Raw genomic sequence first — 15,100 nt, 5'->3', positions numbered from 1 at the left:
ACTGAAAGTCACCTGTAAACATCTGCCAGGCTACATAGAACATAGAAAAATACAGTGCAGTACAGGCCCTTTGGCCCTCAATGTTGCGCCGATCCAAGCCCACCTAACCTACACTAGCCCACTTTCCTCCATATGCCTATCTAAAGCCCGTTTAAATGCCCATAAAGAGGGAGAGTCCACCACTGTTACTGGCAGGGCATTCCATGAACTCACGACTCGCTGAGTAAAGAATCTACCCCTAACGTCTGTCCTATATCTACCACCCCTTAATTTAAAGCTATGCCCCCTCGTAATATCTGACTCCATACGTGGAAATACGTACAAACATACTCAGCCCTTCTGTCTGTGGCTGGATTGGACCCAGCATGCTCGAGGGAGAGGGACTAAGTTTCTGACCTCATCACCCCTTGCTCTTTTCACCTTACAAGGGTTCTTTCGAACATCCCTGAGCAAGCCCTTTGAACTTCCTTCTCAGACAGGGCAAATCTAGACCCAGAACTCTTAAACCTGTGAGGTCCAGTTTCCAATCCTCTGCTCGATATGAAACAAGTTCTCATGACTTAATCAAAACACTTCTTGAATTTTAATGCATCAAACAAATCTGCCCTTTAATCTTCACTGTCATGAACAAGCCATACCACACCAAGAGCTGCACATGAACTGAAATCCTTCGAGCCGCACACCATTGGGGTCAATCTCCTCCTCAGATCCTGATGAAGGGCTTCTGACTGAAACATCGACTCTCCTGCTCCTCAGGCGCTGCCTGATCTGTTGCATTTTTTTCAGCATCACACTTTTCAACTGACACTCCAGCGTCTGCAGTCCTCACTTTCACCTTCCCACACCCTGGCAAAGCATTCGAAATCCCACTCAGATTCTGGCCCTGACGGCTACTGGACATGTGCAGATTGAAGTTCATTAGGTACTGATAAGATTCTCTTGACCCCCTCAATCTTGACCCTAGTAGCCTGTTACTAGCCATTAAGTTACCTGGAGGGTGAACCTGATTCATTATTCTGTAAAACACCCCACATTCAAAGCTACCTCTGCTTTAAGAAGGTATTTCAAGGCTAAGGAGAAGCTACAGAACAGATTTGTTAAAATGGGGATGGGGGATCTTATGTGGAGAGGCTGGAAAAAGAGAGTTTCTTTCCTTAGCGAAGAAGTATTTACGAGGAGATTATATAGAGGTTTGGAAAAGCATGCAAGTTTCATATAAGCAAATAAAGGAAGATGTTTCCAGTGATAAGAGGATCCGCAGCCAGAAGAAGTAAAGAATGACATACAAAGACAGACATGATAAAAACAGATTCAAAAGAGATTTCAATAAATACTTCAAGTAAAATAATTTACAGGACTATAGAAAAAAGCAGGGTAAGTGAAATTAATCGAGTAGCTCCATTAAAGAATGGCTTCTTCCATACTGTACCATTAATGATGCTAAGGACAGTGCTAGAATTGACCTCACCAGATCAGGGCAAGAGAGTAGAAAAAAATTAACCAGAAAAAACATTTCTAAACAATGGCCATAATGGCCATGGGTGGCATGGTGGCACTGTGGTTAGCACTGCTGCCTCACAGTGCTAGAGACCCGGGTTCAATTCCCGCCTCAGGTGACTGACTATGCAGAGTTTGCACATTCTCCCTGTGTCTGCCCCCCTCCGGGTGCTTCATTTCCTCCTACAGTCCAAAAATGTGCAGGTTAGGTGAATTGGCCATGCTAAATTGCCTGTAGTGTTAGATGTAGGCAGGTCAGTGTGGACTTGTTGGGCCGAAGGGCCTGCTTGCGCACTGTAAGTAATCTAAAAAAAATTTCAACGCTGTGGTTTCCAGCTGAAGACAAGTTTTATTGCTAGTCTGTGATACATGCTCAAGGTCAATATTAATTTTCTGGGTCTGACACAAATAATGTTCACTCTAGCCCATGGAACCATCTATCCTAACATAAGTCAACTTCTACAAAAAGGGGAGATGAAAAAGATCAAAAAATAAATATTACTTTTGAAGTGATGATTATGATATTTGAGTTTGTAGTGACCTTATTTATCTTAAATTAATCATGTTTTCTTCAGTTGTCAGATTTAGATATATCTCTCTGTTCTTTATTAAACTAGGAGGAGAAGTTCTGTTTTTGGCATGAAGCTCCCTAATGGTAAACATAAATCGAAGAACCAGGGCCAATTATAACTATTTACTATTCACTGTTTGTGCTCAGGGACTCTAAACTTGCAGTAGAACTCTGCAGAATGATGTCCCTGGAGAAGTGCTTAACCTTGAAAACATGAAACTGTTATGCTTAGAGACTGATAATTAGTTATTAATAAGTGTCACTAGATTTATTGTAAATGTAAGCAAATATTATGTATGTAAAACATCTGATTACATCATTTCACAGCAAACAGTTACAATCTATGACTATTATGTCTTATAAAAAAGACTGGTAATCATTTCTAAAAAAATCAGCGTTACAGCATATTGACTGTAAATTAATTAATTATTGTAAATAGAATTTTTAACTCATGCTGGCTACCTGAGATCTTTAATATCCCTTTTGGAAGTATTATATTTAAAAGTATAACTGCCACCATCTGATAAAACACATGATAGTAATCCAGTTATTTGCTGTCATAGCAAAATGGTGAATCCTTGTCGATAATTGTGAAAGTTGAATAGCAAATATAATTGATTTTAATTAGGTTTTATCTTGTTCTTTCTACTTGGCTCTATTCAGACCTATTACACTATAAGAAATAAAAGCAGTTTCAGATCATTCAGCCCCTCGAGTTTAATCTGCCATTTGATACAATCATGGCTGATCTTTTACTTTCTTTTCTACCTGCTCCCAATATCCTTTTTTTTCTGAATCATCAGCCTTGGATGTACACATCAATAGAGTATCCATAACGCTCCGGAATTGGGAGTTCTAAGAATTCAATCTTCGGAATGAATATATTTCTCCTCATTTCAGACTCTTCTATCATAAGAATATACCCTCCATTTTCAGAACTCTGCATCCAAGGGAATAACCTTGTCAATGTCCACCTTGTTGAGCCTTTTTGTAATGAGCAACAGGAGAATTAGCAAGAAAGACCCAGCCCTGGCTCAATACCACAGATAAAATACAAAATGATCTGAGGCATAGATGGGATAGATTGTGAGAATTTTTTCCCAATGGCAGGTGTCTTAAGATCAGAGGGCATAAGCTTAAGCTGAGGAGTAAGTAGCTTAGAGGAGATCTGCGGGGGGGGGGGGGGGGGGAAACATTCACTCAAAGGAAATATGTAACATGCTGCCTGAGAGGGTAGTGGAGGCAGGTACTCTCTCAACATCTAAGAAGCATCTGGATGAACATTTAAAATGCTAGGGCAAAGTAGGCTATGGACTAAGTGCAGGTAAATCAGATTAGTATAGTTTGGTGTTTGTTGGTCGACATAGATTTTATGGGTCAAAGGATCTGTTTCTATACTGTATGACTCTGAGTTAACTCTAAGTCAGAGATATATAATGGTTGCTCTGCAAGCTGAGTACGTGGAGTTGTTACAGTCTTTCTCTTTAGTGGCAGAATATGATTCTTTCCTTTGAGGCCCTGCTTGGGGCAATGGTATTAATCATACATCTACTGATTGTATGATACCACCCATCTGGAAGCAAATTGCAGTTCATTGTCATCTCATTCTTTTTGCAAGAATGAACATTAAAATTATTGCCTCAAGCAATTGTCTCCATTTTTGTGTCAGACAATCAAATCCTTACAGACACAATCTTAAAAGTGTCACCTATGTTTATCACTTCTGCATCACTTCACATAAATGATACTGGAAGAAAATGCTTCACAGCTGCAAATTTGCAAAGCTAACTATACGAATGCAAAGGTATGGTCTGTGATTTCAAGGGTGATATTTTTGGGACAGATCGCATCATGGTGTCTGAGATTCACTGCCCCAATGTTTTGGACTAGCAGTTTGGATTTGCAACGTTCATTTGCATAGTTACGTACTTCTTATGGAGGCATGGCATTGGCTTCCTTGTGAAGCCTGTAGAACACATTGTGTTAGGAAATAACATGTTGCTTCATTGTGATTGACCTAAGCTTAGGAGTAGTATTACTGATATACTGTTCTACATCTGACATTCTCCACATTCACATTGATGTGAATATAGGAGGTATAGTTAGTAAGTTTGCAGATAACACCAAAATTCATGCTGTAACGGACAGTGAAAAAGATTATCTCAGAGTATAACGTGACCTTGATCAGATGGGCCAATGGACTAGAGTGGCAGATGGACTTTAATTTAGATAAATGTGAGGTATTATATTTTGATAAGGCAAATCAGGGCAGAACGTATACAGTTCAAAAAGGTTCAGAAAAGATCCACAAGTGTTGCCAGGATTGAAAGGTTTGAACTATAAGGAGAGGCTGAATAGGCTAGGGCTATTTTCTGTGGGGTGTCAGAGGCTGAGAGATGACCTAGGAGGTTTATAAAATCATGAGGGGCAAGTATACGGTGAATAATCAAGATATTTTTCTCAGGCTAGGGGAGTCCAAGACGAGAAGATATCGGTTCGACATGAGAGGGAAAAGATTTAAAAAGAACCTGAGAGGCAACTTCTTCCCGCAGAGGGTGGTACGTGCATGAAATGAGCTGCCAGAGGAAGTGATGGAGGCAGATTCAATTACAACATTTACAAGGCATCTGGATGTGTACAATGATAGGAAGGGTTTAGAGGGGTATGGGCCAAATACTGGCAAACTGAAATAAATTATTTTAGAATATCTGGTCAGCATAGATGAGTTGGACCAAAGGTTCTATTTCTGTGCTATAAAGCTCTATGACTGTATGAAATGGAGCCTTCCTCCGTGATGAGAGCTGAGCAGTTCAACCAGTGGGATCCTCCACCATCACGACAGGGCTGTATAGTAGTGTGCCTTTTCACAAACTTTCCAGAGTTTGTCAACTTAAAAGCTTCCACTTCATCATGTGAACATCAATGTCAAATGTTGGAGGTGATACCAAATATCCTGGAAGTTACCATGACTCTTCAATACAAATCTCACAGTCTGAGTGAGTCCTTCCAAGGTCCTCAGGATGTAAAAATGGTTGCTGCAGGATAAGGGATATCCTGCTCGAAACATTGGTTGAATTGAGAAGCTTGTCCAAGGAATGTAAAGATGCATCCTGTACTGCACACCATCCAGCTTAAAGTGAAGGTGAAACTGGAAAGGCTAGTGAACCTGAGAGTGTTAGAACTGGTAACCATCAGTGAATGGACCACTCCGATCATCCCACTCTTAAAAATAGATGGCATAGCAAGTATTTGTGGTGACTTTAAGGACATGGTCAACTCAGCCTTCTGTGTGGATAAATACCCACTTCCATTAAGGACCTGTTCGATGTACTGGCTAGGGGAAAGGAATTGTCAAAAATGGATCTGTCATGTGCCTACTTGCAGAGTGGGATTGTGAAGAAGTCCTAGCCGTCGCTGATAATAATGACACACAAGGGACTGTTCGGCTACAAGCAACTTTCCTTTGGCATCATGTCAGTGCCAGCTCCATTACAGAGGACTAAACTTTGAGTGGATGATATTTTGATTACTGGACCATCCAAAGAGGAGTTTTTGAGAAACCCTAAACAAGTTGCAGGAACATGGCCTACAAGTAAAAAGGAAGAAATATGAGTTTTTTAATGTCTCCATAGAGCACCTGGACTATGTAATTGCACAAGGCGCCCAAGCAGATGAAAGCTTCCAAGGCAAAAGAATTTGTCTCAACTTAGATTGTTCTTTAAACTTGTAAAGGAGCTGGCTAAAACCCTGGATTGATTGCTAGAAAAGGGACCCAGGAATGTGAGGAGGCTTACTGAGAGGAGAGGCAAGTCTGAAACGGATTGAAAGTGTTGGCTCATTTCGATCCCAAATTGCCACTGTAGGTAGTATGCAACACCTTGATTTCAGGGGTTGGCACTGTACTGTCACACATCTTGCTCAATGGAGAAGAAAGGTCCATTGTGTTTGCATTGAGGGCACTAAAGAAGATGGAGACGTGTGCCCAAGTGGAAAAGGAATGATTAGACATCATGTTTGTTAAGAAGTTCACCTGCTTCCTTTATAGCAGTCAATTCCTGCTGCTGACAGACCACAGGCTGCTCACCTCTATTTTTGACACATATACAGGCAAACCATCAATGGCTGCAGCATGCCTGCAGAGGTGGTCATTGGCTCTGTCAGCCTACTCATATGAAATTAGATACTGACAGTCAGAGAAACACAGCAATGCAATTGTTTTATCAAGGTTACTACTGCTGGGAAATAATGATGTTCCTGACAGGAAGCTGAAAATTATGCACTTTTCCCAGGAAGGCAAGGTTCCAGTGTTAGTGAGTTGTGTGCAGAACACTACCTGGAATGACCTGGCCTTGAGCCTTGTGGTGAACTTAGTCCTGAGAGGAAGAACATGTCATAGGAAGCGCTCAGAATTACGCACTTATCCATCCAGGACATGGGCATTGCCCATGTCAGATTATTATTTGTTGTGTGAATGAGAGTTGTTATCCCGGTCCTACTCAGAGGAAAGTTGCTGGACCAAGGACACCTAGATAGACAAGCAGGAGGCTGAAAGAACACAGCAAGCAAGGCAGCATCAGGAGGTGGAGAAGTCAAAGGTTTGGGTGTAACCCTTCAGGACTGGGAGTGGGTGTAAGGGGAGCTGCAGATAAAGGAGTTGGAGGGTCAGGGTGGTAAGGTCGGGATAAGTAAACACAGGTAGAGGGTACAACCTGGTTGGTCGAAGGGAGGAATAAATCCAGTCGGTAGCTGGAGGAAGGGTTGATGAGAGGAATGGAAGGGGAGGGGCTGTGAGAACTTGTTGAGTTCTCCAATTTCAAATAACCTCCCTTCCCATCACCCAACTCCCTTCCCAGCTCCTCCCCTTTCTTTCTATTCTTCTCATCGACCCTTGCAGCTACCAACCAGATTCATTCTTCCCATCAACCAACCAGGTCGTACTCCCTGTGTTCACCTCACCACCTTGCCCCCCCCCCCTCCAATCCCCTTTATCTGTGGCTCCCCTTACACCCACCCCCAGTCCTGAAGAAGGGTTACATCCAAGACTTCTGCACCTCCTGATGATGTCTGGCTTGCTGTGTTCTTCTAGTCTCCTGCTTGTCTCTCTTGGATTCCAGCATCTGCATTTTTTTTTGTCTCAGAACAAGGACACCTGGCATAGTGCGAATGAAAAAGTAGCCAGGAGACATTTTTGGAAGCTGAATGTGGACTCCCAGATTGAGGAGAAAGCTGGATCATTTAAATCCTGAGCATTAATAAGGATGGTGCCACTGTTGTCACCCCTTCACCCATGGGACTGGCCTCAGCTGCCATGGCAGCAGATTCACATTGATTGTCAGGATCAGTAGAAGGACAGATATTACTAGTGATCATAGATGCCCACTCCAAGTGGCAGTCATGAAGTCAGCATCAGCAGAAGCAACAACAGACTGACTGAATTAAATATTTGCCATGTTCAGGAACCCTGAACAAGTCGTAAATGACAGTGGTTCACAGTTTGTGTGCAAGCATTCAAGGAGCACCTGGAAGATCAGAGTCAGACATATAAAATTGGTTTTGCATCACCCTGCAACAAACAGCCAGGCAGAGAGACTTGTACAAATATTGAAGTAGGCCTCACAAATGGAAGGTTCATTAGGACAGTGACTCAACAAGTTTCTCAGCATATATAGGAATACACTACATGCAATGACCCAGTGTTCACCAGCTCCTTAATGTTCAACCATCAGTTGAGAACCGTATTTGACTTACTGCAGCCAGAAGAGACCAGAGAAGAGGCAGAGCAAAAACAAGAATGACAGATTGTCAGAAGGACAGGAACCTCATTGTTGAGAGTAATTCAAAGAGAAGTGACTATGTTGGCTCAGAGTTATACATCTCTGGAAAAGTGGATTTCAGCAATGGTGGTGACTCAAACAGGACCAATATTAAATACAGTACAGGCTAGGGAATGAACCGATTTGGAGGAGACACACAGACCAGCTAGTCGCCACACCTCACCAACTGGGGGAAGTCCCTCAGAATATTGAGCTGGTCCAGATAGGTCCAGTGGTGTCAACAGTGTCATCTGTCTTCGAGCCAGGATTTGCTATTCCCAGGAAGAAGTCAACAGCAATGACATAGCTGAAAATGTGTTGCTGGAAAAGCGCAGCAGGTCAGGCAGCATCCAAAGAGCAGGAGAATCGACGTTTCGGGCATGAGCCCTTATGCCCGAAACGTCGATTCTCCTGCTCTATGGATGCTGCCTGACCTGCTGCTCTTTTCCAGCAACACATTTTCAGCTCTGATCTCCAGCATCTGCAGTCCTCACTTTCTCTAGCAATGACATAGGGCAACAACAGTCAATTTGAGAGGGACATATCTGCAGAACAACAGGAGCTTCCAGACGAGCAGGAGGAGACTACGCTAGAAAAGGTTCCTGAGACATGGAGAAGATCTTTGAGGATTGGTATCTCCATGAGAGACTGATCATGTCAATGTAAATTGTGGAAGGGTCATTTTCTCTTTTGTAAATGCTCCTGATGATGTGTACATATTAACTATAATTGTTGAGTTGTCTATATAAATATATGTATATTTGTATCTATATATCTAAAGGGAATATGGAAATAAAGGGGGGTAGGGAGGTGGGAGTGTTATGCAGCTGTGTGATGTTGCCCCATTGAGAAAGTGGGTCAAATGACCTGGCACAGGAACTAGGGGAGGCAGTCTAAGACCAACTATGGAGCTTAGAGGACACATAATAAAGTATTCCCTATTCTAATTTACCCTCTGTCTACTTCATATTATATTTTTGGTTCTAGTGAACCACAAACACAATTTAAGCCATTTGGCCTTTCGAGCCTGCTCAACATGACTATGGCTGATCATCCAACATGGTACCCTGTTCCCAGCTTCTGATTATGCCCTTTAATCCCTTTAGCCCCCCAGAACTATATCTAACTCATTGAGACCATTCAATATTTTGCCCTCAACTGGTTTCTGTGGCAGAGAATTCCACAGGCTCACTACTCTCTGACTGAAGAAATTTCTCCTCAGTCCTAAATAGCTTTAAACTGTGACTTCTGGTTTTAGACTCCCCAGACATCAGGAACATCCTCCCCATATTTACCCTAAGTTGAGACCATCACTACTTTTCTATTATTTTTCTCAGTTTTTGTTTGCAACCAAATTAAACTTTGAGCAGCAATTTGTTTTGAAATATAAGAGAACAAAGAAAGACATTTTCTGTTGGCATCTGGCCTGGAAAATAAAGCAATTTAATTACTGACCTAAGGAAATTGTAGATGAATTGGCACTGAGATGTGTCCCTACTCATGGTTAGTAACTGATTAGATGTTGAATTGATCAATCAGGGAGGACTAGTGCTAACGACAAAGAATGTTGGTTGAAAAGAGAAAACAAAGAACCAATTCTGATTGGGATTTTGCAAGAGGCAGGGTAATCTTTTAAAACTTCAGGAGACTGAGATGCTTTGTTTTACTCTCCCTCTCCAGTTTCTCCCCAGTTATTTGATTGTTGAATGTTCTGAGAAAAGAATCCCAGTTTGTATAAAATAAGTAAAGTAAGATAAATGCTTGGCCCAACATTGTGGGCCGAAGGGCCTGTACTGTGCTATACTGTTTTATGTTCTAAGTAACTATTTCTAGAAGTCTACTTAAATTGTTTGCATTACTGATGAATTTAAAATTCTGTTTGATAAAAACAATGACTGCAGATGCTGGAAACCAGAGTCTAGATTAGAATGGTACTGGAAAAGCACAGCAGTTCAGGCAGCATCCGAGGAGCAGTAAAATTGATGTTTCGGGCAAAAGCCCTTCCCTGAAAATTCTGTTTGCCTGTGGAAAACCAATTTACCTAGTATCTCTGAAGCCATAATATCCATCCTGAAACTCTTTATCTGTGTTTTGCTAAAGTTACATTATCAGTAATAAATGGTTAATTTTTGTTTAAGTTATAAACTTGGAGTGCAAGATTTGTTATTCTAAAGTCTGGTTCAGAACAACTGAACAATTTTGTGAGTCATTGAATGTGTTAATTTCACTGCATTGTGACACCAGTGATAGCCTGGCTTAGGTTTAGATTGCTATACCTGTGACATAACACCAGCCTAGTCTTTTTAGAGTTATGTAGATTTATATGAGATCCGTTCTTCTAAACTCCAATGAATATATTCCTGACTGTTCCAGTCTCTTTTCATAAGTTAGTCCTGCCATCCTAGGAATCAGTCTAGTAAACCTTTATTGCACGCCCTCCATAGCTAAAACATCATTCTTCAGATAAGGAGACCAAAACTGCACACAATACTCCATGTGTGGGCTCATCAAGCCCCTGAACAATTGTAGTATGGTATCTCAGCTCCTATACTTGAATCCTCTCACTATGAAGGCTGACATACCATCTGCCATGCAGTTACATATCCTTACATCTGTAATGTCAAAACAGAGATAAGTAATGATTCTCACATGCACAAACTCACTCTGTCTCACTCTCCTGCACATGCACACACTACAGGTTTATGGGGTGAATTTATATTTACAGAATTATACTTGCATATACATTCTATTTTGTGCAAAAAGTGCATAACATACAGGCAGTCAAACTATGTAATATTTTGTAAATTCCAGTTTAGAAATAGAACCAGTTTGACTCAAGATTGGGACACAGATTGGGGTGGCACAGTGGCTCAGTGGTTAGCACTGCAGCCTCACAGTGCCAGGGACCTGGATTTGATTCCAGCCTTGGTCGTCTGTCCATGTGGAGTTTGCACGTTCTCTTCGTGCCTGCGTGGGTTTCCTCCAGGTGCTCCGGTTTCCTCCCACAATCCAAAAGATGTGCAGGTCAGGTGAATTGGCCATCCTAAATTGCCAGTAGTGTTAGATGCTGTTATATTTAATGTTGTTATAATAGTGTTATATTTAGGGATGAATATAGGGTGGGGGAATGAGTCTGGGTAGATTACTCTTCGGAGGATCAGTATGGACTTGTTGGGCTGAAGGACCTGTTTCAATAGTGTAGGGAAACCAATCTAATCAGACAGACTTTAACCTCACACCTTTAATGCATTGTCTGAGCTGAGATGGCACCTTTTGTTATAAAAACCTGAAGTTATCTTGAGAATGTGACTTAAAAGAAGTTCTGGGATTTATATATTAAAGAACCAAAACTATCAAACCCAGTCAAAAAGATGAAAGACTTAATCTAGGTTAGTTCAATATATAATTTCAGCTGCATGACACTGAAATTGTTTGCTATAAATTCCATCCTAATGAACCTTCCATTTGTGAGGCCTACTTCAATGTTTGCTTGACAACCACCTGATGAAAAAGCAGTGCTTCAAAAGTTAGTGCCTCCAAATAAATCTGTTGGACTATAACATGGTGTTGTGTGATTTTTAACCTAGTGATAAGTAAGGTATTGTTGGCTTCTGTGACCAATGTCAGTGCCTTATTAACCTAAGAAACTGTGTGTATCAGTGATGCCTGATTCTCAAAAGAATCCAAACGTGAATAAGTGTTTCACGTTTAAGATGAAGATGAGAAAGACTTTTCAATTCATTCATGAGTGTCACTAGCTAAGTGTCACCATTGTTAACAGCTAACCCAAGAATGCAACTTTAAAAAAAAGGTTTTGTGATTTACACATGAAAGAAGCGTAACTATCAATGTATTTTAACAGATAAAAGGCTTAACAGACAATCAATTTTTCAATGTATAATTTCAGTTACATCACACTGCAAATTTTTGCTATAAATTATGTGTTACGATCGAGCCCTCCACTATCACCTGATGAAGGAGCGTCGCTCCGAAAGCTAATGTGCTTTCAATTAAACCTGTTGGACTATAACCTGGTGTTGTGTGATTTTTAACTTTGTACACCCCAGTCCAACACCGGCATCTTCAAATCATGACTAGCTAAGCCAGCTTTTATTGCCCAGACTTAATTGTCCTTGAGAAGGTAGCGATGAACTGTCTACTTGAACTGCTGCAGTCCATGTGTGGTGGGTACATTTGAGTGCTTCTAGGAAAGGACTCCCACACTGAAGGAACAATGGTACAGTTCCAAATCAGAATAGTATGTGGTGATGATCTCATGCAAGCCTTGTCTTTTAGGCAGTAGAGTCAGGGGAAGGAATAATGGTGAGTTGTTGCAGAGCATATTGTAGAATCTGCATACTGCCGCCATTGTGAATCAGTAATGGAATGAATTTTGAAGGTAGTGGATGAAGTGCCAATCAAACAGACTGCTTTCATCTGGTTGCTATTAAGATTCTTAAATAGTTTTGAAGTTGAACTTGTCCAAGTCAGTGTGATCATTCCATTACACCCCTGACTTGTACCTAATAATTGGTATACAGGTTTTGAGGAGTCATGAGGTGAATCATTCACGGCACATTCCCAAACTGACCTGCTGTTTTAGTACATATAGCTGGTTCAGTTCAGTTTCTGTTCACTGGTAATCCCATAATGTTGAAAGTGATGGATTCAATGTTGGATTCTCTCTTGTTGGAGATGGTCACTGCCTGGCACTTGTGTGGCACAAATGTTCTCTCAGAGGATCATTAGTATTTAAAATTCTGTCCCCAGCAAGCAGCAGAGGCTGGGTTGTTTGATGTATTCAAGGCGAGACAGATTTTTGATTGACAAGGGAGTCCAAGGGCTAAAGGGGAAGACAAGAAAGTGGAGTAAAGGCCATAATCTGATAAACCACAATCTTATTGACTGGAGGAACAGGTATTGAGGAATCAATAGACTACTTATACTCCTAATATATTCTTATTCATTTATTTTCACAATGTTACTCCACTAGATACCAGTGTGGGTAAGGTATAGTGAACTATGTGTAAAAATAATGTGGTTTATATTATCTATTTATTTCTTATAGCCTGTCTAAAGTGTGATGTTCAGGAGAGACTCATTAGTCCTGCCCTCCTTCCTGGACCAACTAGCTTAACTGAGAAAACCGAGAGTCTCAGGGACTTCCTGAACACAAACAAAGCCACAAACTTAGGACCCCTGCAGCACAAACTTCAAGTTATAAAGTAAGTAGACTTCTTCTCCTTGGACTATAAAGTACTGCATGCAGTTGTGGTTAAGGTATTAATGGAAGGAATTGGTGTCCCTAAAGGAGATCTATGTGAATATTGCTGAAGAAAAATGGATAAACTATTGTTGTTTTCTTTGTAACTGAGGGGAGGCTTAATTGAGGTATAAAAATATAAGTGACCTAGATATTGGACAGGAGGGGACTATTTTCATGAGGGAGAGGCCAATAACCCGCAGACATAGATTTAAAGTAATGGGCAAAAGGAGACTTCAGGAATGACAGCATCTGAAATATTAAAAGTACTTGTGGTACTATAACATCAGTTCTATGAGCCAAAAGCTGGAGATTAGGATAATTACAACTTGTTGATTAAACTGGATAACTATTATTCTGACCTGAGGTGGATGCAATGAATAACTTCCTCTTATCCCATATATTTCTATATTTTTATTTTTATCAATATAGGACAGTTTAATATTGAAGCTTCTACTTTAGACCATGAAGATACCTCCTGTATATTTCTGTAACATTCTGTAACATCCACCATTGCTGGCCATGCTCTCTTTTCTCTGTTTCTTAAACAATTCCTTACAACTTAGCTTTTTAAATGAAGAGTTTAACCACCTGTCCTAATATCTTTTCTCTGACTTGATGTCAAAGTCTAGTAACCTAAGTCTAAGTCAAAGTATAATTATTGAATGCAAATTTCTCAACTCAGAATCAAATTGTCAAATTTCCAGGTCTCGATGCTTATTAAAATGTTTACCTTATAGGGCTGTGAAATCTGATGGTGTTTGTGAATCTGTATTCTATGGGCTCCCACTTATCATCAGACCCACAAACTGTTGGAGACTGGACTGGGATGAATTGGAGATAAACCACCAAAACTTTCATGCGCTCTGTCACAGTTTGAAGGTAGGAAAGAAAAGCACAAATCCATCACTAAGTACAAGTTACACAAGTAGAATAAAGGTAGGAAAATAATATTTTGCAGCTGCAATTGGAAAAGTCTAAAGTTAATTTCATTATTGCATTTTTTGCTTACCTTTTGACTATGTCTAACAGAAAGCATGAGTCATTGAGTCATGGGGTCATAGAGCTGTACAGCATGGAAACAGACCCTTCGGTTGATTGCGTCCATAGAACATAGAACAGTACAGCACAGGAATGGACCCTTTAGCCCACGTTGTTGTGCCAAACATGATGCCAAGTGAAACTAATACTTTCTGCTTGCCCTTGGTCCATATAATTCATTCCTTGCATATTCATGTGCTTATCTAAATGTCCCTTAAATGCCTCCACCACCACCCCTGGCAGTGCGTTCCAGACTCCTACCACTCTCTGGGTAAAAACTTGCCCCTCACGTCTCCTTTGAACTTCCCCCTCTCACCTGAAATGTATGGCCCCTAATATTAGACGTTTCAACTTTGGGAAAAAGATTTGAATCTATCTCTGCATCTCTTAATTTTATAGACTTCGATCAAATCTTCCCTCAGCCTTTGCAGCTCCAGAGAAAACAATCCAAGTTTTTCTAGCTGCTCCTTATAGCTCATATCTTCTAATCTAGGCAGCATCCTAGTAAATCTCTTCCGCACCTTCTCCACATCCTTCCTATAATGTGGCAACCAGAATTGAACACAGTATTCTAAGTCTGGCCTAACCAAAGTGGTAACATGACACCCGGAATCTTGTACTCAGTTCGCAATCAATAAAGGCAAACATGCTACACACCTTCACTGATGAAGGGCTTTTGCCCGAAACATTGATATTCCTGCTCTTCGGATATTGCCTGACCTGCTGTGCTTTTCCAGCACCACACTCTTGACTCTAATCTCTAGCATCTGCAGTACTCACTTTCACCCTATCTTACTTACCACCCTATCTATTTGCATGGCTACTTTCAGGGAGCTATGAACTTGAACCCCAAGATCCTTCTCTACATCAATGCTGTTCAGAGTCCTGCTATTAACTGCATACTTTTCCTTAACA

At 40.9% G+C, this 15,100-nt stretch overlaps 1 protein-coding gene across 1 annotated transcript in view; it reads left to right on the top strand.

Moving 5' to 3' along the window:
* m1ap (meiosis 1 associated protein) overlaps window positions 1–15,100 on the top strand; it is a 90,224-nt gene that overhangs the window by 24,402 nt on the left and 50,722 nt on the right. The window contains exons 5-6 of the mRNA XM_060833190.1: window positions 12,950–13,106; window positions 13,885–14,026. Coding sequence (XP_060689173.1) covers window positions 12,950–13,106; window positions 13,885–14,026 — 299 coding nt within the window. The remainder of the gene's footprint in view (window positions 1–12,949; window positions 13,107–13,884; window positions 14,027–15,100) is intronic.

The sequence above is a fragment of the Hemiscyllium ocellatum genome, chromosome 1 (assembly GCF_020745735.1).
Source record: "Hemiscyllium ocellatum isolate sHemOce1 chromosome 1, sHemOce1.pat.X.cur, whole genome shotgun sequence".
Taxonomy (NCBI): domain Eukaryota; kingdom Metazoa; phylum Chordata; class Chondrichthyes; order Orectolobiformes; family Hemiscylliidae; genus Hemiscyllium; species Hemiscyllium ocellatum.
This window is presented reverse-complemented; position numbering and strand designations above follow the sequence as displayed.